The sequence below is a fragment of the Cyanistes caeruleus genome, chromosome 12 (genome assembly GCF_971803275.1).
Source record: "Cyanistes caeruleus chromosome 12, bCyaCae1.hap1.1, whole genome shotgun sequence".
Classification (NCBI taxonomy): Eukaryota; Metazoa; Chordata; class Aves; order Passeriformes; family Paridae; genus Cyanistes; species Cyanistes caeruleus.
In genome coordinates, this window is record NC_141712.1 from 8,748,936 (window position 1) to 8,769,051 (window position 20,116).

General features: G+C 41.3%; 2 protein-coding genes across 12 annotated transcripts in view; one reads left to right on the plus strand and one right to left on the minus strand.

Moving 5' to 3' along the window:
• LONP2 (lon peptidase 2, peroxisomal) overlaps positions 1-14,830 on the plus strand; it is a 37,881-nt gene extending 23,051 nt beyond the window's left edge. The window contains exons 12-15 of one of the 2 annotated variants that reach the window (XR_015275234.1): positions 5,309-5,451; positions 10,281-11,072; positions 11,571-11,761; positions 13,406-14,830. Coding sequence is in view for 1 of the 2 variants with exons in the window: in XM_086847141.1 (XP_086703267.1) it covers positions 5,309-5,451; positions 10,281-10,488; positions 11,571-11,761; positions 13,406-13,627 (764 nt within the window). In the remaining variant the exon portion in view is untranslated. The remainder of the gene's footprint in view (positions 1-5,308; positions 5,452-10,280; positions 11,073-11,570; positions 11,762-13,405) is intronic. The other variant, XM_086847141.1, reaches the window with a different exon arrangement.
• A 984-nt stretch (positions 14,831-15,814) lies between these two features.
• Positions 15,815-20,116, minus strand: part of SIAH1 (siah E3 ubiquitin protein ligase 1) — a 66,922-nt gene continuing 62,620 nt past the window's right edge. For all 10 annotated transcript variants that reach the window (XM_086847144.1, XM_086847145.1, XM_086847143.1 and 7 more), the window contains one exon: positions 15,815-19,370. In XM_086847144.1, the coding sequence (XP_086703270.1) occupies positions 18,520-19,368 (849 nt within the window). In that variant the 5' untranslated portion in view covers positions 19,369-19,370 and the 3' untranslated portion in view covers positions 15,815-18,519. The remainder of the gene's footprint in view (positions 19,371-20,116) is intronic.

Genomic DNA, 20,116 nt, shown 5'->3' on the forward strand with positions numbered 1-20,116 from the left:
ATATGCCTTGAGTTGTGACTAGGAGAGGGCAGGCTGCAGGCTTGCCTTGCTTGCTAAGACATCATTTGTGCCTGATCCAGAGCACAGCCAAATCCTACCATGGTACCTGTTGTGTTTATTCAGCTGACAGCCTCTGGCTGGTGGGTTGTAGTAAGAGTTAAGGACACTAGGTGGTAGAATCACAGGCTTTCCACCATTACACTGATTAAATCAGATTATTCACTCCAGGGAGAGCACCTGTTTTCAAGGCTTTGTAAAGATGAGGCTTTTGCCAGTGTTTGGCAGTGGGCTCTGGGAAGGCAGGCTCCTAGGAGGGCTGGAGACGCTCTCTCAGGCTGGGTTCACCACTTCCCAGAAATGCACAGGCAGCTTTTAGTACCTTCCTTGCTCCTCTGACTCCTGAGCTTTCTGGAGAAGTTGGTGAGTGCAGGAGTGTTGGTTTGTGTCAGTTGTTGAGTTTGCACAGGGACCTTCAGCATTTTTCAGAGCTCTCTGGGGAGTCATCCCTGTGTACAGCAATGCTATCTGATATTTCACTGAAACACTATCTAAGATTTATGAGACACTCTTTGAGTCTTTTGACACTACAAGAAATTCTATGAGTCACAAAACTATGTGAAACTCTCCTTCCTATTTTAGTGCAACTGCCTTGAGAATACAATGCAGCAACTGTGCACTAAGGCTTCATATCATGATACAGCAGTTGAAATCCAGAGTGAAAAACAATTTGTCTGATTCAGACCTGAAGGGAGATTTAGGACAGGTAATATTTCATAACTAAAAGTGATGAAATGGGGATTGTATTTATGCTGAGACCAAGGTTTTGAACATACTTAAATATTTCCATAACCCAGCAATACAGAGCAGTTTGTTCTACTCCTTGTGGATGAAACACTTGGGTTTAAATTAAATGCAAGTGCAACCAAAGTGGTCAGTGTGAACTGACGCATGAAATGTGCTGAGCATCAGTCATAGGGTGGTGTGACTGCAGGTACTCGGGTCTGAGCTCATCTCTGCTCTGAAGGCTGCAGTGTGGGCCTTTTTCTGAAATTTCTGACAATTGCTTGGAATGACTTCTCTGTAGGAGGTCAAAAAGGCATAAATGTTCTGAAAAGTTTGGCTTGAATGCAAATTAATTTTTAAAGTGTTATTTTTTCCATGTTAATTTATCTAAATATTCCTGCATGAACACCTCACATTCAAGTGCTTCAAGTACACATTGTTATTGTAGGTCACAAATGATGGAATGTCAGTGTTATGTGGAAGGAAAACTTTCCTGATGCTGTGGGGAGAAATGTGCTAAAAGTAGCATTAAATTGAAGTATATTAGTAAGTGTAAACAGGATTAAGGTCCCAGGAAATTGTTCCCTTCCTAAAGAAACACTTCCTAAAAGTTGGGTGCATCAGATTTAAGTTTGATAGTGGAATGTTGCTTTTAGAGTGCAGTTTTGTGTTATGGCTAGCTTTGAATGTGAACTGATGTCAGCAAAAGCAATCCCATCCTTTTTCTACCTAAATGCAGTTTTGGGGTTTTTTTTGTAGTTTGGAGAGGCTAAAAGAATTTTGAGTCTATCTGTTGTGTACTGAAGCATCTGCTGCTAAGTCAGATGAGAAAGAAAGAATGTTTTTTTCCCTTTATTTGCCCATAGACTTGAAACCTTGTCCATCATGCTCGTGCTTTTTTTTTATATCTCTTTGTAGCAATTCAGCAAATCAGAATGCGTTATGGTAAAAACTGCTTAAAAATGTTAGGTTTCTGTTTTTCTATCTTGGTCAGTAAGTATGGCTGGAAATGTTTGGGTTTAAGACTTGTGTTGCTAGTGCTTAATATAAATCTGTTTTATGAGGAGATGAGAAATTGCTACATGTTGAGGAAGTCTTAGATTTTTGTATTCTCTCATTTCCATTACTTCTCTAGAAGGTGGCAGTCATTTTTTTCAACTTTTGTGCCATAGTTTACTGTCAATATGTTTTCTTAGGAGTCCATTTTCTTACAAATCCATTATTTACATGTGAGACTTGGTTTTATTTTGGGAACTTGCAAAGACAGATTCCTGAAGAGCATTGTGATCTTTGAGTAGCTGCAGATTCTGCTTGGAAAATTTTACAAACATAATCTTTTTTTGGTTGGTTGTTTTTTTGAACTTATTTTTGGTTACTTGGGCAGGTCTATGTGTTGTTTTTTATTTTTAGTATTACAATTTTTAAATGTTCAAACAACTCAATACCATGCTGCTTTTGTGTAAGCAGACATGTAATAGCAGAGCAACAGGTGGTTCCTCTAGTGCAGTTTGGAGCTCTGCTAAGGGCACTTTTTGACCTTTTAGCTTATTTTGTCAACTTATCTCTAACTATAAGATGATTAAACTGTCCTAACATGAAGTTCTGTTTCTGGAAACTTGAATTTAAGTGTCTTGTTTTAGATAAATGTCATTTAGCTTGTACTATGGTTTATGACTATTAGTCTGGGGTAGGTAGGGAACATGCATTTGTCTTTGTTAGTGGAAATCTTAATTACTTGTGTCTTTATAGATTCCTCATAGTCAGCACTTGTTTAAAGATGATAAATGAAGATGGCTCTTTCCTTTGAAGAAAAAGTTTATAATTACATTTTGGGACACCACTGTATGCTTTTGTAGAAAATTAAATAGTGCCAGAATTTAGGTTAACATTTTTAGAAGAAGTCTGGAGTATGTTATTGTTAGAGATTATAAAATGGGATCTACTCATTAGATCAGATCAACTCAAAGAAAAGAGTTTCTGATTCTTTCAATGGGGCAGGTGGCCTCAAATTCCCTGGTTTGTTTATGAGGAGTTTGTTTCTTCAGCTGTATACAGAACTAGGTGAAATAAATAGATTTGTGTTTGTTAGGCAGTAAAATCTCGGTATAGAACAAAAGCAGCTGGTTTTAAACTCAATTTTGTTTTGAAATATAAATCGTACCTCAGATTATCAAATGGTGTTGAAATTGCAGTCTGGATTGCAAGAATAGCATGCAGGGTCAAGTTTCCTAGACTTCCCAGTATTTATGTCTTTGAATTTATTATGTACAAAAATAGTAGTTTAACAGAAGCAGAGAGACTTGCTGGAACAACAGGAGACATCTGACTAAGGCAGTGCTTGCAGTAAAGGAATGAGATTTAGCCATGGAGCAGTGAGTTGTACAATGGAAAGATTAGTGGCTGTTGGATAAGAACTGTTACACTGGAGTCCTGAATGAAAGCTGAGTTGCTGCTGTCATGTTAATAATGATGTAGAATATTTTTCTTGATACTCTATTGAGGCATTAGTAAGAATTGCACTGTCACAAAATTATCAGTTAAAAGGCCTTTATGTATCAGGATTAATAACAGGATAGTTTGTATCTTGTGAAAGGAGTCATCCTCATTCATCCATTCTGAGAATTGCTTTTGCATCACTGACCACATCTTCACTTCATAGTGAATAGATTAGATCAATGATTTGTGTTTTTCTGAACTTGTTTGAACTCTTGGATCTTCAGTTACTGTGCATGCATTGATGCACAGGGGAAGAACCAGAAAGCTCCTTTTCAAGCTAAAATTAGAATTCAGAGAAAGTAAACAACCCATATTTGGGTCCAAAATATGGTGCAGGAGTCTTGAAGCTCAGTACATTGCTATGTAATACAGACTTCAGAAGTGTGTTAGTCTGGGGTTTGGGGTGGGAAGAAAAGTCTTCACTCTGTGTGAAGGAGGGCAGCCCCAGGGCAGGGAGGCACTGCCCCAAGAGTGCCACAGAGCCTCAGGAACAGCTGGATTGTCCAAGCATTCTTCATTTCTCTGATAGATGTTTCACTAAAACATTGCTTAGGGCTCTTGAGAAATGCTGCTATGCCTCTTGTGCCTGGATCAGATTCTGTGGGGAAATGATTCCCTGCTTGCATTGTCCCTCTCCTCCCAGTCCCTTGGTAACTGTGCAGTGTCAGATCCTGCCAGGGATGTGCAAGTTCTTGAGCTCAGTTGTGCAAACAGCTCCTCTGCAGGCTGGGTTTGAGACTTTGACAGTGACATGGTTCCCATTACAGTTCACTTTTGTACAGAAAGAGAAAAGAGATTTGAAGGCAATTCTGCTAAGGAAGCCGTTGTACAGGTGAGAAATCCACTCATGCTGTGAGTGAAGGAAGGGAGGAGCCTGTAACTATTGCTCTAATTGTGTGCCCCCTCCTAGGTGACGCTTGAGTATATTGCATCCAAAAGTGTCAGGCTGATGGGGGTTTATAGCCCTCCCTGAAGAGTATATCATGCCTGTAGGTGTTTCTGAAAATGTCTGGTAATTGGACCTTGGAGGAATTTTTTGCTGCTACTAGTTATTGAGCATGACACCTTAGCAATATCTCCTTCAACAAAGAACAGAGACCTCTGTGTGTGTAGTATTTCAAGACAAAAGCCACAGGTTGTTACAGTGAAATTGTTTGAGGTTTTTCCACTGAACAAGGCCTGTAGGTGTTGTGTTCTGAGCTGGCTGTTAAACAGACAGGAGGTGTCAGTTTTGTGAGTTAAGCAGCCTGAGCAGGTGGAAGGTGTCCCTGTGTGTGGTGTGGGGTTGGGCTGATGATCTTTAAGGGTCCCTTCCAACCCAAGCCCTTCTATGATTGAGCAAAGCCACAAAAGTTATAGGAGACAGAAATCAACATGAGAAGTGTCACATCAGAGTCTGCTGCAATGGCTGTGCTGTCAGAATTGCCCTGTTCAGCTGCACATCCTCTAGTACACCACAGTGCACATGATTCCTCCTGCAGGAATAAACCCCTCCCTGAGAGGGTGGCACAGGTTCCCAGAGAAGCTGTGGCTGCCTCATCCCTTGAAAGTGTCCAAGGCCAGGTTGGAAGAGGGCCTGGAGCAACCTGGGATAGTGGAAGGTGTCCCTGCAAGACCTTAAAGCAAGATCAGCTTTAAGGTCCTTTACAGCCCAAAGCATTCTGATTCTGTGAAATACTGACTTTCTGCACAAATCTGGTGAAGAGTGCAAAATCTTAAATGAGCCTAATGTGTTTTGCTATTTGAATTAGTTTAAAATGCACTTAAGCTGATGAGTTGCATCTCTGTCAGTGCTCTAGACTTAATTTTATCTTTGATGAACAGTTAGAACATATTTAGGCTTAATAATCAAATTTCATGCCATATTATCTTTAATTTGACAAGATTTTTGTGAGAGATGGTTTGAGCACATTTTCCCGAACTTACTGAGCATTTCCTTGCATATTTTATTTTTCTGTCACAATTTTAAAAAAATGCCTCTGTCTAGGAGAGACCATTACAAGTTATAAATTAGATTTTCTTCCCTTAGATTGTAAAGAACACGTCACAGAAGATGCCAAATCAGAATCCATCAATGACACGGCTGACCTGGCTCTGCCACCTGAAATGCCGATTTTAATTGATTTCCATGCTCTGAAAGATATCCTGGGGCCCCCCATGTATGACATGGAGGTAACATCTTCATTTGTTTCTGTTTGATGCTGTTTCTGGCTGTTATGATTATTGCTATTGACTGAGTCTGTACAATGCTAACAACTTCAAAATATGTTAATAACAACACTGTGTTTCTTTATGTTCCACAAAGTGTGTTTTCACCTAAAGAAGTTTTTGTTTTAATTCAGGGTATGTAAATAACATAATGCCCTGACTTTTCTATTAGCAAAGGCTCCTGCAGCAGTCCTGAAGAATGTGGTGGTGTTTTTTCAGTTTGAAACAATTTTCCTTTTGTTTGGGGGATGTTTTGGTGGTCTTGGGAAAGAAGCCAAAAGTAGAACCCAGGAATCCTGTCTCTGCAGCAGCTGTGCTAAGGACTGTCCCTCATACCTCCTTAAAGCCAGGCAGCATTTTGGGGTATTAAATCCACTTCAGTTTGCACCAGTTCTCAGACATTCTTTAGGTTAATGTCACTCTTAGCTATTAAAATGTTTTATGATCAGTCAGGCACCTCCAGCTCTGCTCCTCAGTTAGGCATATTTCAGATTTTTTGCTTTCCCCATCTATTTTGCTGCGTTCTATGGCAATGCCATAGTGGTTTAAACTTAGTTAAAGGAGTTTGTTTGGGATTCTCATTTCATAGTGTCAGTGCAGTTGTTCTTTCTTTGTGAGAAGTTTCCTCTTACAATTATCTTCTCCTAAATCAGAGGACCAGACTTCCAGTGGGATTTGAAGAACAAAAAGGGGACAAGGTGATTGGGATAGGAGGAGAAAATGAGTGATTGTTAAGGAATGAATCAGTTTTTAGACCTGAACTGAGGCTTTTGGATATGAAGATTTTAGCATGGAAGAGACTCTTAAAGAAGAGACAGAAATGAGGAAACAAACTGAAAGGAGACAGTGCCATTGATTGAGACAGAGGATGGTGAGGGGGACAGTGGGAGAATGGGAGGCAAAGAAGATAAATGACCAACAGGCCAGTGCCTGGTGACTCTGGGCTGAGTGCATTCACATGGTTCTTTGGTGATTTATTTTTTTGCTTTCAGAAATTAGAAGAATTTGCTCTTTAGGCAAACAATTGAATTGTCAGCAACTTACATTTGTTCTTTCCAGCTCTCAGAAGCCTCTGTTCCCAAGAGGTAAACATTCAGTGCTAATATGAGACTTTTCTTAGGTGTTCTGTCTGGAGTCAATTTTGTCTCTGGAGTTTCTGCTATTTTGTCTTTTTTCTGTAGGATTAAGTAATGCAAGTAAAATTTTTAAAGTGTGTTTCTTAATTTTAAGTGTACAAATACAGGAGTGCTAGATGGGGGTTTTCTTTTGTGGGTTTTTTGTTTATTTGTTGTGGGGTCCACAATAGATACCATAAATTTGCAGATAAGCATTTCATGGATCTGCATAAACTGAAATAAGTCTGATTGAAGCTTGTGACTTCTGTATCAAAAGGTTTTCTTAACATTTCCATATTTAGGAGGCAAATTTGGTGCATAAATAGAAGTAGAGATGAATTCACACAGATCAGTTCCCCAAACAGACCAGGATTTATTTTCATGTTCTATTTGCTGTATTTATTGAGTGAATATTTTTCATTACACACTTTGGATTTTTCCATGTAAATTGCTCAGATAACAACAATAGCATTCTTTTTCAAGGAATTTTCCCAGTTAATGTGTTATTTCTTAGAATTTTCTCAGGTCCCCTCAAGGTTCTTAGGAAGAGTTCCTGCTCTGGCAGGTGTCTGAGCCTGGCTGTGGGTTCTGCTCTGTAGTCACAGGCTGGGGCTCCTCTCTGGGGCTGGCCTGAACTTCACCCTGGGCCTGCATTTTGCCATTTATCAGCAGCTGAAACAAAGACACGATGGAGGCAGCCACTGTGTCAGTACCTGCATGAGGCTGAGCAAATGGACTGAAAACATGACATGACTTAATTGATCTGTTGTCCTTCAGGGAATTCCTGACACAGGGATTCATCTTTCACCTTTCCAGGGCATTGCTTGGCTATTGTCTGCACAGCTCTCCCAGCAGAATTTGTGACAGAATATTCAGCTCCTCCTTGCTGGACTAATTCATTTATCACAAATAAAAAATCTTACGTGTCTCCCCACAGAATAAAAGTTGGAATAAATCACATAGTGAGGCTTTGAAAGAATAATCTTGACAGTTTAAAGTGCAGAAGATTAAATGAAATGTTTCAGCACAGCACGCTTTCGGGGGAAAGGGTTTCTAACATATCCAGTGGGTTTATAGCATACTATTTCTAACATATCCAGTGGGTTTATAGCAAACTATTTGTATTTTTGGCTTGGATTTTAGTTTGTGTTTTGGGGGATTTTTTTGCTTTTTTTTTTTTATTTTCTTTCAACCCTTATTCCTGCTCAAGTAACAAAATATTATTGGCACCACAGGAAGGCCCATCTGGATTGGTGTATATCCTCATAACTTGAGTGAAATTGAAGGGACAGCTTCTGTAGGTCAGTGAAATGACCTATTCTAGGAAATGAAAGTGCAGATGCCATAAAAGAATGGCTCTCTTCATGGGACATGGACAGTTCTAATTAGGGAAAACATTAGGGTGTCTTTCAGAAGCAAAACCTGTCCAAAGCACAGGTTTAGATTGGCATTTTTATCTAAGAACTATCAGTCTTGTGGTGATATTTCTGGGAAATCCTTCTCTCTCAGAGGGAAGCCACTGTTAATGTGCTTTGCCAGCAGTGATTTGTCAGGGAATGAATCAGAAGAGTAGAAAAAAGTTGGTACAGTTAGGCTGGGAGAACCATGGAAGCAAAACAAACATGCTAAAAACCAGCAAGGGACTGAACAGGTTCTCATCGTCCCATTGTGAATCAGGGACTTACCAGCTTCTTGTCCATTACACTGACTTGGTGTAGCTCCAACACTGCAGATGATAACCTAAAATACTCTAAAAAAATGACTGTGCTGAATATTAAGACTTAAATTTTGCAGTGTCCAGGAAGCTAAAATGTATCTGACAGTATGTTCATGCACTCAGCGTACAACTAAACCACAACTGGTTTGGTCAAAAAAATTTTCAAACCTCAAGACTTGTAGGTCAGTGACATCATCATCATCATCAACTGACAGACATCATCAGCTATCAGCTGATCCAAACAGTCATTTTTAATTGAAGTTGCTTAGAAAGTGTAAGAAAGGATTTATTCTAATTTAAATTCATCTGACTTTTGGTGAGAAGAAATTATTCAGAGGTGCCAGGAGCGATTCAGTGTTAAGGGCCTCCCTGTAACACTTTGTGGGTGTCTCATGCAGCCCAGTGTGTTTTCCTCTGCTGGTGGGGGTTCTGTGGCTCTGGCTGTGTTAAGGGATTTCCAAGGGGCTTTTCTGCAGCCAGTCTCAAAGCTGCCAGGGCTTTTGCCATGTGTGCCTGTCAGCAGGTTCAGTAAAGGCTCAGCCTTTCAGCTGAGGAGGTTGCAGCAGGGTGCTCCAGTGTCTCTCCAGGAGAGCAGGAGTGGTTGCTTGGCTTTGGAGGCACCAGGTGATTCGAGGAACAATGGTCCAAAGGTAATCAACACCTACTACACAGCCAGTTTCTGTTAACAGATCCCAACTGACTTGTGAAAGCAGGAGGAGGTACCTGCCTAGCATGAGGATAGAGGAGGGAGCCTGTGCTGAATCTTTAGAACCATTTGGGTTTTGATTTGTTGTCCCATTTGCTGTGTTCTGCCCCTGAGCTCTCAAACAGTCTCTAAACTGTTTTCACTTGATCCAAAGTCCAGTCTAAAAAAACTAAAACAAAACCCCCAAATCAACAAACCTTGCTGTTGGCTGCTTTGGGCTGGGAGAGGGTGTGGACAGTTAATTTTGTTCGTTACACCTGTAATGTTTGAAACCATGATGATTTGGCACAATAGCATTGTCTGGAGTGCAAAGGGTGATGTTCCAATGCTGTTGGATTTCAGTGTGACCAGGATGAACTGACTTTAACCTGAGTTGCTAAGCAGTTACTAAAATAATCAGAGTAAATCAGCATAATTAATAACACACAGGGAGTGGATATAGAAACTGATGTTAGCAAAAATGCTTGGTGAGGTATTTTGATACCATAAAAGTGAAACACACTGTTCTGTACAATTTTCTTAAATGCAAGAGAAAGAAAGAGCTTTCTTAGCTAAATCATGCTAGTGAAAGCGAATAGCAGGGTTTTGATGCCAGTGTACAGGTGAGGGAGAGCCCCAGGAGAAGTGGCTCTGTGGCTTCCTTGGCTTTGGCTGCCAGTGTAGCTGCTGATTGCTTGGCTGCTTGTAATTCCTAAAGGGAACTAGAGGGGACTCTGTCAGGTGTCCCCTCTGCCTGGCTTAGGAACACGAATGTTTCTGCTGTTCCAAAGTGCCAGTGTCTGCAGGGAACAACAGTGGGGGCTTGGCTGGCCACAGCTCAGGCAGTTGCAGCCACCTTTAAAAAGGCTTTTAGGGAACACTGGGGAGCAAAACTGGCTTTGTGACAGGAGTAACAGTCAGGGCAAACACTCCAGCAGATGGGTTAAGTCACATAAACATTCAGTCAGGATTGGTTGAATACTTGAAGTCCTTTGAGGAGATTCTTATGGTGTTTTTGGGGGCAGGGAAGGTTTCAAGAATGACACACCCAGATGTTTGCCACGGCCTTAAGCTAAGCTGCCACATACAGCTCCTGTTGTGTAATTAGTGTTTACACATATCCAGAATTACTGCTGCATTAAATAATAAATTAAGAGATCAGACACTCGGCTTAACTTCTGTGTTTTGATGGGTACAATTGTTTCAAAGCTATCGAATTGTTTTTGCAAATTTTTTTATGGCTATTTCCTAAACTGCTTGCTGTGTTTCCCTTTAGGTGTCTGAGCGCCTCAACCAGCCTGGGGTGGCCATAGGCCTGGCCTGGACGCCCCTGGGAGGGGAGATCATGTTTGTGGAAGCCAGCCGGATGGACGGGGAGGGCCAGCTCACGCTGACGGGGCAGCTGGGGGATGTCATGAAGGAGTCGGCTCACCTGGCCATCAGCTGGCTGCGCAGCAACGCCAAGAGATACCAGCTCACCAACGGTGGGGCAGCAGGAATGCACCTCAGCCTGGTGGTGCTACACCGCTGAGTAACCTGGGAGTTACTCACTGTGCACACTGTGTAACAGAGAAGGGGTTCAGTGCTACCCTGAAGATGTGATCGGCTCCAGAGTGCCTTTGTGTAGTTCCTTCCCAGTTGCTGCCAGGCCGAGGTGGTTGTGGCCTGGCAGAACATGAGCTGTGTCTCCCTGCCCTAGCCTGGAAGGTTGTGGGGCAGCCTCAGTGCCAAGGTGTTTCTCCTTGGTCGTGGCAGACACTGCCTCTGACTCATTTTTATACTCAAGCTTTCCAGCAGTATTTCTGTGAGGGAGACAGATGTGGAAGTCTGTAGATTTTCTCTGAAAGGTTCTGTTAAAAGGTTTTTGTAGTGTAAGTTTTTGTATTCTGAGAATGTTGGGTTTATATAGCAGCTGTGGATCTGTGGTGCAGTAGGGCTTTGGACAAGAAAACTTTAGCTGTTTGTTTTTCTGAACCTCGCAGAACTTGTGGAAATGTGCTTTGTAGATTGATCACCTGCTGATAAGGCAAATAACTGACCAGTATCTGCCCCTATTGTGGAAGTTTAGGTAGGTTAAAAACTAAAATGGAATTGATGTATGAAATGCTGCAAGCATTACCTGTCTGCATGTTTACCTCTGGTTTACACTCCACATACTCCGTTAGAAGTGAAAGGACATAAATAAGAGTTTCACTTTATTATAGTTGTGAATTTCTGTGGAGTGTTCTCTGAACATTGAAGTTGATGGTTTGAGACATAAAAATTCAGTGTAGAAATTCCTTGGTTTCCACATTAATCCCTATTCTTAACTTCCCAATGCATGCAAATGCCAAGCTTATTGCTTATCATGTTACAGTTTTTTCTAGGAATCTGGGTGTAGGAAAGCTCATTGGGATTTCTTTGTTGGTTTTTCCTAGGGCCTCTGCAATATTGTGTTATTTTTTTCAGTCTACTGTTAATAAATAGTGCCAAGGCTTTTAGTTCTTGGTAGGCTTTTAGAATAAAGACCAGGAACAAAATGGGTTTAGATTTTTAACATTCAAACCATTCCTTTTTTTTCCTTAAGCTTCTGGAAGTTTTGATCTCCTTGACAACACTGACATCCATCTGCACTTCCCAGCTGGAGCTGTCACAAAAGATGGACCATCTGCTGGTGTTACCATAGTAACCTGCCTTGCTTCACTCTTCAGTGGGCGGCTGGTGTGCTCCGATGTAGCCATGACAGGAGAAATTACACTAAGAGGCCTTGTTCTTCCAGTAAGCATCACTGGAGAGGAGAGCTAAGTTGTATTAATTCTCCCTGTTTTGGATCTAAAATCTGTTTATAGCCACTTAGAAAAGAGTGGATCCAGAGCCTTGCTGGGTCGTTCCTTAGCAGCAATGCAGTCTCTGCTGGTGCAGTTGGAAGAGGCCAGGCTGTTGCAGGACTGCCCCACTCCTCTGCTTTGCCTTTCAAGCTAAAGCCAGCCTTGATGTGGCTTTTGAGGAAAATACATTAAAATGTCTTCTTGGGAAGGACACCTCAAAGTCTTTAAAATGCATGAGGTCTCTAAAATCTGCACTGTTTCTAAACATGCTTCCTCAAGAGTGTTGGTACTGAACTACCTCAGGTGTCTGAAAGTCTTAAAGCTCTCACAGTAACTGCACACGTTACTCCTGAATCCATGGATCTACTTTTAAGTTTCTCTTAAATGTTGGTCCTTGTCTGTAGCACAGCTAAATGGAGTTTCTCTAAAGCTTTGTCAAAGTATGAAGGCAGAGTGTTCGAACAGAGCTTAAAGTGTCAGTGCAGCCTGGCACAGGTGCTGAAGTCCATATGGGAACTGCCATCTTATACCAAATGATAGCCAGGAGGATGAAGCTGGAAATCAGGGACAGGATTTTATTTCCTGCAGAGACAGAATCAGAGGTGCCATGGTAGACGGTGGCTTAGGTGGCTCTGGGGGCAGACAGTGACAGGACAGGCCATTGTCCAGGGTTCTGGAGCTCCCTGCAGTGACTGGTGGGAGCCAGCTCAGCCCTGCAGCCAGCCTGTCCTGACTGTGCCAGGCAGTGAGCACACTGTGCCTGCTGCTAGAGCTGTGTGCAGGTAAAGTACCTGTAAATATTAAACCACACTTTCCTCCTTCCCCAAGGCAGTGTGGAATCTTGCTGTTATCAGTGATTGAATTCCCAGGGCTGTGCCAAGGGCTGCCCTTGCTGCTGAGTGTGCAGCACTGCCCAGACCTGTGGGTCATGCTGAGGATCACAGGTCAGGGTTTGCCCTTTGTACTGTAATACAGGCCCTTCCTCTCCTCTAAAGCACTGTAAAGTTACAAGTTCCTGCTCTAAGATGGTCTTTGGGAATAGAAAGGGGTTGGGGGGAAGAAGCTGCAGCTGTTAGAAAAACTTATTAGCAACTCAGCCTGGAGGCCTCTCGACTCCTGGAACACAGGTTTGCTTTGCTGTGCATATTTTCTTGTACAGTTCAAGTTATTTTTCATGGGACATTGCTTCCTTAAGACTCTTTTCCTCCTAAATGTAACACTGCCTTTATCTGAAAAATCTCCTGTTCTAATGCAGGTGCAGGATTTCAGCACATGATATAGAAAAACAGAGTGAAGGCCACTTTTGTTGAAGAAATTCCTGAACACAATGACTTTTCCAGTATTCATTCTTTTCTACCTGCACTCCTAAATTTATTTTTCTATTGCTATTAGCTGTTACAGAAAGAATAGTGTAGCGTATTAACATACTTCCCTCATTAAGCACATGATGACCTACAATTCTGCCTTTTTAAATGCTTTCCTAAATGACTGAGGGAGGCAGAACCTTTCATCAAACTTTAACTCCTGATGTGATGTTACAATAATTGTTAGATTAGTTCATTGTTTTTATATGTCTATTTCTTCTCCTTCTTAGGTTGGGGGAATTAAAGACAAAGTGCTGGCAGCACACCGAGCTGGACTGAAGAGAATTATCATTCCTCAAAGAAATGAGAAAGACCTGGAGGAGATTGCGGCGCACGTGCGGCAGGACCTGACCTTTGTGCTGGCCGGGTGCCTGGACGAGGTGCTGAACGCAGCCTTCGACGGCGGCTTTGCAGTCAAGACCAGGCTCGAGCACTTGAATAGCAAACTTTAGGCAGTTACTTCTCTCTGCAATTCCATAGTCCTTGATCTCTTTCAGCTACATTTAGGTATCAGGTACAACTATGAGCCAAACAGGACTGTTCTGCAAAAGGAAGATGTTGCTGCTGCAGTTACCAACCTGAAACTGCACCTCATGGGCGTTTGCATTTCCTGAGGCATTTAAGCATGAAGAATTCCTTAGCCTGTCTGGCACCTATGTATGTACATGGCAGCAGCATGGTGCCATCCTTAAAGAGGGAATAATGTGCAGCAGGAGAGGCTCATAGTGGGGTTGTTACAAAAAGCAAACTGATTTAGTGCAAGTTTACTTATTACAAAATATCTATAATAATGTGCTAAGGAGCAGCAGTATCAGGGGAAAATAAGGTTTTTGAAATCTAAAATAATACGCCTAAGGCATCTGAAGCATTATGGCCTAATAAATGAAGTTAGGAAGTTCTTTCAGCACTTGGTTCTAGTTTGTAGCAAGGCCACGGCAGCCATCCTTTTTCAAAAGCAGGAAGCAGAAATGTAGGAATTGTGTAGGAAGGGAGAGAACACGTCAGTTCCCATCTGCACAGCTGTCCCTGCAGCAGCAGGTGATGTGTGCTTGAGGCCTTAATGAAAAAAACCCAGTAATGTTTTGGAGGGACAAGTGTGTGTCCTTCATTCCTACCCACTACACACCCATTTGGTTCCAGGATGCCTATGCTTGGAGGTTCACCTATGGAAATTAAATCAATTTAAACAATGCCAAGAAAATTCTGAATCATTATTCACTGTGAATAAAGTAAGGTTCAAGGAGTCTAGCAGCCTTCCTGTCCTTTGATAGCTTTGCTCTTACCTCCCCCCTTGAACCTCTGACAACTGCACTTCAGTGTGTGATCTGGGCCTTTGGCATTGTTTATTCCAGAGTCAGCCCCACAAGCAAATCCTGGATGATGTTACATCCTTCTCTTGTTCACTGGTTCTGAAACAAACCCCAAAGTGCTTATGAAACACAGACTGTACCAGTGACAAGAGCCTGTTCTAGAAGCTGCCTAAAAATCAAAAGTAAGAATTTGCTTTGCTTTCATTTTCATAGTTAACAAAGCTGATTTACCTGGAACACAACAGCACTGATAATAATCAATCCAGTGAAATTTCAACACCTATTTTACAAAAGATTTTACAACTTTGACAAAAGACTTAATCTAATAAAATGATAAAAATAAAACCTGCTTCTGTGTCAGTATTTTAAGAGCTCTACAGCCAACAGCCCCATGTTCTGCCTCATGAGAAATGTGCAGGAAAGAAGTGCAAAGCTACTTCCCCCTGGGTAAAACCCCAGCCTGGTAACTCTGTTCTGCTGCTTTGCTTTTTATCAAACCAGGAAGGAAAAATCCTTTACCCAAGAGCTGGAGAAGCAATCCTGCACTGTGAAAGCACTGACATGTTCTGAATTCCAGCATGGTCTGTTTACACATGGACAAAACAAACCTGCATTTTTTAAAGAGAATAATGACTACTGAAAAAAAAAAGTTTCCAGCATAGCAAAACAGGGAGCTGCTCCCCAGAAAAATTAAAGGATGACTTTCTGTCATCCTTTACACGTGACTCCAATTCCTAAGTCTCCACAGACTCCACCTGAAGGTGAGGGGTTTAATGCCACTCTGAAGATAATGCCAGGCATTTACTGCCAGCTTTTCTTGTCCCTGCTGCCAGAGCTGAGGCTGTTACTGTGTTGAGATTTTTTTGAAACAAAACACAAGCATTACCCATTATAGCAGGCACTACAGCCACACTTTGGTGGCTTTTGTTTTGCTTTCACTGAGCACAATAATCTGTGCAGCAGCGAGCCAGAGCAGTGCACAACTTCTGAAGGGATGTCAATACCCTGTGGAGCACCTGCTTAGGAATGCTTAGATGGACCCAAACAAATTTGTGTCCCTCAGAAAAACACCCCAAATTAGCTGAAGCTTATCAAAGTAAAAGCAGTGGCAGCTCATTTCCTCTATTCACACTATAAAGTGCTACAGATAGTAACTATCCCACTGGAACAACTCAACTCCTTTCATCACAGCAGTTTGGAAAAGATTCTGGATAAAACAACAGGACAGGCAGCAATACAAAACCATTTACCTGCTTTAATTTTAAAGCACTGCTGCAAACAAGAACTAGCAGGAACTGTCACAACAGAATCAAAATATTTACATCCACATTTGTCAAACATTTTAAGGCCTTTTTATTTTAAAGGGCAATGAAAAACCACGGAGGTGGTGCTAGCAGATAAATGCAAGATCTACTGTGTTTCATCTTGTAGAGACAAATTTGAATACTCCTTCCCAATACAGCAAAGTAAAACAGCACTTTCTAAAATAAATAGCTAATGTTAAGACAATGCCAGGCTTTAATACACCATTTATTTAAGATAAGGTAGTAAACTGTACAGATTTCTAGTATGGTTTCTTTTTTCATATATAACAGTGTAGTTGACTTACCAGATCCTCACACTCTTTAGGCTTGTAATACTTTTGAGGATCTGGGCCTAAGGCTAATTTCGTAATTCCATCTGATGATGGATATTAAAGGTTTTATACAATTATTTAACACCAAATGGAGCAGTACTAATTTACATTACAGTAAGTCAGCATACAGTAGTTATACTATAGCTCTTGTCCTCTGTGAAACATGAACCAACCTGCCTGAGCACAGCAGGCAGCATCTAAAGCTCACTGCCAAGGCCTTTCCTGAGGGCCCCTTCCAGAGCACAGCCCTGACCTCCAGCCCACTGTGCCTAAACCAGATCACTGCAGCTCAGCACAAGCGTTCAGGGGTGCCAGTGGGGACACAGCCCCAGCTGAGCCCTCCCAACCACAGCAGCAGTGACCTGCACAGCCCTGGCCTCTCGGCAGCATCACAGGGGGCACAAAGGTTCTCCACCAATTCCCTTGGCACAACCAGAGCTGGAATGGCTCAGCCCAGCCAGGGAGGCACCAGGAACAAGGGAGACCTGGGCTCCTCTGAAACAAGTATTTAGCAAACTTTCTGTTAAAGACAAACTGGAGGCAATTGTAGACAAGCTTAATTAGGTGAGAGTAATTACTGAATTTAGAAAACTGCAAACAGTTGGCTGTATATTCAAAATGAATAAAATGCTAGATTGCAGGAGTTTTGGAAGCATTTATCTACTGTCACAAGGTACCAGTACATCTTTTAAATTACATCTGTGCACAGTTCAAACAATCTAAGTATCAAATTTTCAGAGTGAAACTTTTTCTACATGAAGCCAACTATTCCTGTAATATTTTATTAATCCAACCCAATGGATTTTATGTTCCTTACCTGTAGAACTACTTACCTCATCATGCATCAAAAACAGTAAGAACAAGAGTTGTCTTAACAGATCAATTTCTGATAAGAAAGTTAAGACAGTGCACAGTAAATAAACTGTATTTTAATGTGTTACAAAAGTAGTCAATAACCAGACCAGCTCCCTGACACATCCACTACCACTCGGTTTGACACAGATCTTCCCGCTCGAGGTGGAACAGCTTTTCCCCTGCTCTTGTCTGTGTCTGTTTTGTAACACAAATCCCGTTTACATTTGTGGTTCAGTTTGCACATACAGGCAGTCTGCATAAAGCCCAGTATCCTTCCGAAGCCTTTAGGGCTGGTCAGTCACACCTGGAAGAGATTTATCTGCATTGTCATGTGGATCATGTCAGCAAAATGATACAAAAGTCAGTTCCAGACAGTTGCTTTAGTAACAACCAAAAGACATAAAGACAAGAAACTGAGCAAGAGCATCAACGTGTCAAACTTTGAGCTAAAGCAAAAAGCAGAAGTTGGCTGTGTTTTTTTTCATTTGCCAGGTAATCTTTTAATGACAAATATAAAAAGACTGAAAACATCTCACTCTGACTGCCTTTTTTTTAGACAAATGGTCTGCTTTTATAATTACAAATATTGCGTAATACAATACTTTCTTTGTACTGCAAACCAACAAATACAAGGATGCAATCAATTTTCTAAGCATCTCTAAATTTGAAATGTGGATTACTATTTTTTTTTAATTCGGAAAGTTCTTAATAATTGTTCATTTTTGTTAGAAGATAACTCAAAGTACAACAACATCTAGACCTGTTTTTAAAGGAGCTGTCTTTCCTGACACATCTTTGAACATAAGCACTCCTTTCGAGTTCAGTACATTCACAAATAGCTCAATTAAGAACAGTATCACCAATGAATTGACTACTGGAAAGAGACAAAATTTACCAAACATACAGAAATATAAGTTTTACCATAGCAATTATGCATATCAAAAGATGACAACTGTAATTAATTTTAAAAAGATACAAAAAAGAGAAAAACCTGAATTACAGAAAAGAAAGTCATATTTATTTAATGAAAAACTAGAAGTTAATAAAAATTAGCAAATACACAAAAAATATACACAAACAGCAGCAATACTATGTAGTGACTTACAAAGGGGAGGTGGGGAGGAGGAGGGGAAGCAGCGGTCAGAGACTAGACCGCTCAACATGGCTTGTCAGTCAAAGGGGGAGGAAAAAAACACAAACAAAAACACGAAACAGTATCCTTTTCAACAGTACAATCAATCTACAAACAAGTTTTTAGAATTATTTTACAACATTTCCTGTAGAATCAATTCTTAATACAAAAGATGCCCATTTTGGGTGTATATATATTTTCAGTGGTTTACTGTTGACTTATTTTAAATATATTAGTTACTACATGCAACTGCTTCCTGTAATTTAACAGCCTTTCCTTTTATTTACCTTCATTTATGTCTACCCTCCATCTACCAAATAATTTGTCTGACAGTCAAAGATGGTTACCCTATTTCTGCTAAATTAAATGCAATGGTTTTAAACACTGGCCTGAAGAAGTTTGATTGCCATTTCAACACATGGATATAGTTACATTGATGCCTAAATTGCCATTTTCTGCAAAGAGCTGTGCAATGCTGGTGTCAAAGACTAGACAGTCACTATTCATAATGGCTGTTGCAATTCCCTCATGAATGGATCGAGGAGTTGCTTCCCAAGTCAATCGCCGCCTATGCCCGTTTAGCTCGAGTCGATAAGCAAAGTTTTCTGCTTGCTTGCGTGTTCCTATCAGCTGTACAATTGCAAAGAACTGCTGGTGACCATCGTATTTTTCCTGTTTCTCCAACACTAGCATGAAATGAAAGCCAAAACAAGACTGCATCATAACCCAGTCAACAGCACCAGGAAGATTAATGTCTGTGGCCAGGAACACTATATCTTCTCCCTGCAGCGTCGTAATTGACTTATGCTGATGCATCAGGTGTGGCATTACAGCATCCAGAGAGCCTTGCCATTTACATGAAGCACCGGGACAGGGACAGGAGTAAGGCCTAAACTCACACAGCTCCTCATGGTCTGCTTTTTCTGTGTGTGGCAAAGTTATCTCGCAGCCGGAAGAGGCGTATTTACACGGGAATAGTACAGAATTGGCAACTTTCTCCATAGCCAGGTTACGGATGGAGCCCAGCGGGCCTCGGCAAGTGGGGCAGCAGGTAAGTTTGGGGCGACAGTTGCTACAGACCAGGTGGCCACTCTGACACTGCAGGATCGGTGGCAGCACATAGTCAAAGCACACGGGACACTCAAAGAGACTGGCCAAGTCATTGTTGGAGGCTGTGGTGCCCGTCAGCGCGGGCACCCTCTGCGATGGCGTGCACTTGGAGGTACCTGTGGGTAGTGCTGTAGCGGTCTGACGGCTCATTTCTGCAACAGAACAGAGAACAGACAATTCAGATCTCACCACACTTCACTGCCTCTGCATACAGCATTTCTTGAGAGAGAGAAATTAAATACAAGAGAGAATAAAATACAAATGAAAGCAACCCCCCCATGTAATACAAACTGCATATAAGGTACGTGTAGATCAGGTGCACACATGTTCAGACACTGGCACAACATGGAGACTGAACAACTGAAGAAGTTCTACTCATTGTTCTAAAGTGGCATTTACCTACTGGAAGCTGCAAGGGAGAGGAGTAAAGACATGCTAAAAATAAGAAGTTTGTTATAGTTGGTTTATTTTTTAATACTGCATTTATGAAATGCTTCACTCAGATTCCTTGTGCATCAACTTTGTGTATGGAACCATTCTAAGCTGCTGTGTATGAGGAACGAAGCATTTTTAATTAAAAAAACACATCCTGAAAATGACTTCCTCAGTAATCATGTTTACAGTGTCATTTTTTTTAAAAAAAGTGGAAAAACACAGCTCACAGCTCAGACAATTACTACCCTGCTTTTTTCTCAAGACAGGACAGTGACTCTTCATTTTCATTACTCTACTACTGAGGCCCACAGCTTATAAAGCACAGCCACTGCTTCTGCTTCCTTAACTAAAAAAATTGTGAGGATACCACAAAAAAAACCCCAAAAACCCAATTATTTATTTCATTTCCCAAATAAAACTAGAAATTCAAACTTCACTTGTTAATTTGGAGAATTCATTTTAC